Source organism: Rhagoletis zephyria, unplaced genomic scaffold, assembly GCF_001687245.7.
Source record: "Rhagoletis zephyria isolate East Lansing unplaced genomic scaffold, Rhagoletis_zephyria_1.1 Rzeph_scaffold_53781, whole genome shotgun sequence".
NCBI lineage: Eukaryota > Metazoa > Arthropoda > Insecta > Diptera > Tephritidae > Rhagoletis > Rhagoletis zephyria.
In genome coordinates, this window is record NW_016210834.1 from 933 (window position 1) to 1886 (window position 954).

General features: G+C 40.5%; 1 protein-coding gene across 1 annotated transcript; it reads right to left on the bottom strand.

Annotated features, from left to right (window-relative positions):
* Positions 1 to 7: 7 nt before the first annotated feature.
* LOC108356073 (methionine--tRNA ligase, cytoplasmic-like) lies at positions 8 to 941 on the bottom strand. The gene is made up of 2 exons (XM_017607206.1): positions 674 to 941; positions 8 to 613 (listed from the first exon to the last, which is right to left on the bottom strand). Exons 1-2 carry the CDS (start codon positions 705 to 707, stop codon positions 120 to 122), a joined length of 528 nt encoding a protein of 175 aa, XP_017462695.1. The 5' UTR covers positions 708 to 941; the 3' UTR covers positions 8 to 119.
* Between the last annotated feature and the right edge of the window lie 13 nt (positions 942 to 954).

The following is a 954-nucleotide window of genomic DNA, read 5'->3' on the forward strand; positions in this document are numbered from 1 at the left end:
CTTTTTTTCTTGGCCTTAGTTAAAATTTGTCCATGCAAGGCCTTTTTTGCCAAATATGACCAGTTCGGATTCAGTAGCTTTTTCCGTATGCGGGCTTATCAGCTGAGTTTGCTTGGCATTTAATTGCCTTTCAGTAACACCCACGGCTGTTGCGCTTGCATATAACCATTGCCTTGGCGAGAAATTGAAAGCAAATGTCGAATGCCATCACGTAATTTGGCCTTTTCAAGTGAGTTTACATAGCCACGGACTTCACGATTTATAAGTGCCAAAAGTACGAGTTCGTCCTTGGTTAGGGTCATGGCTTGTGTGACGCCATCAAAGTTCTTTTCGCAAAAGACTAACGCACGATTTACAAAATTGCCCAGATTGTTTAGCAAGTCGGAATTATTACGCGCCGCTAAGTCATTCCAACTAAAGCTAGAATCTTGTCCTTCGGGACGCGCACAAGCAAGGTAGAAACGCCATATATCAGCAGGTATACCAGTTTCCTCAATCATCATTACCGAATACGCCAATGCCACGACTTTTACAAATCGTTTGAAAAATTGAAATTGTTGCTCGGAAATGACCAATGTGGAATACCGGCAACAGCCACGCTTAATTGTCGAATCTGAAAATGAAATGAATGAATTGAACAACACTAATAATTTAATAATCACAACAAACTTACCACGTGCCAAATCCAGAATGAAATTTTCAGTCATTCAGGAAGTTATTGCTGTGTCAAAACTTTGACATACGGTATTAGCTCAACGTTTGACATATGTGATTGGGCGAATTGCGAGCCTTCATAAGAGTAGGGCAAGCAGCACCATCTGGTTGTCAGGTGCACAACTTGATAATAAACTGCGAGAAAAAAATTCATTTTGTGATGCATGCTATACAGTGTTGCCAGGTGATTATATTGAGAAAGCGTCAGTTTGGTTATCAAAAAAACGCCTTTTGCATGTA

Bases quoted from the DNA above. Each gene is read 5' to 3' on its own strand.
- LOC108356073 (XM_017607206.1), bottom strand. From the start codon at position 707: ATGACTGAAAATTTCATTCTGGATTTGGCACGTG. The intron at 614-673 runs GTAAGTTTGTTG...TTTCATTTTCAG, and splicing joins CATTCTGGATTTGGCACGTG to ATTCGACAATTAAGCGTGGC.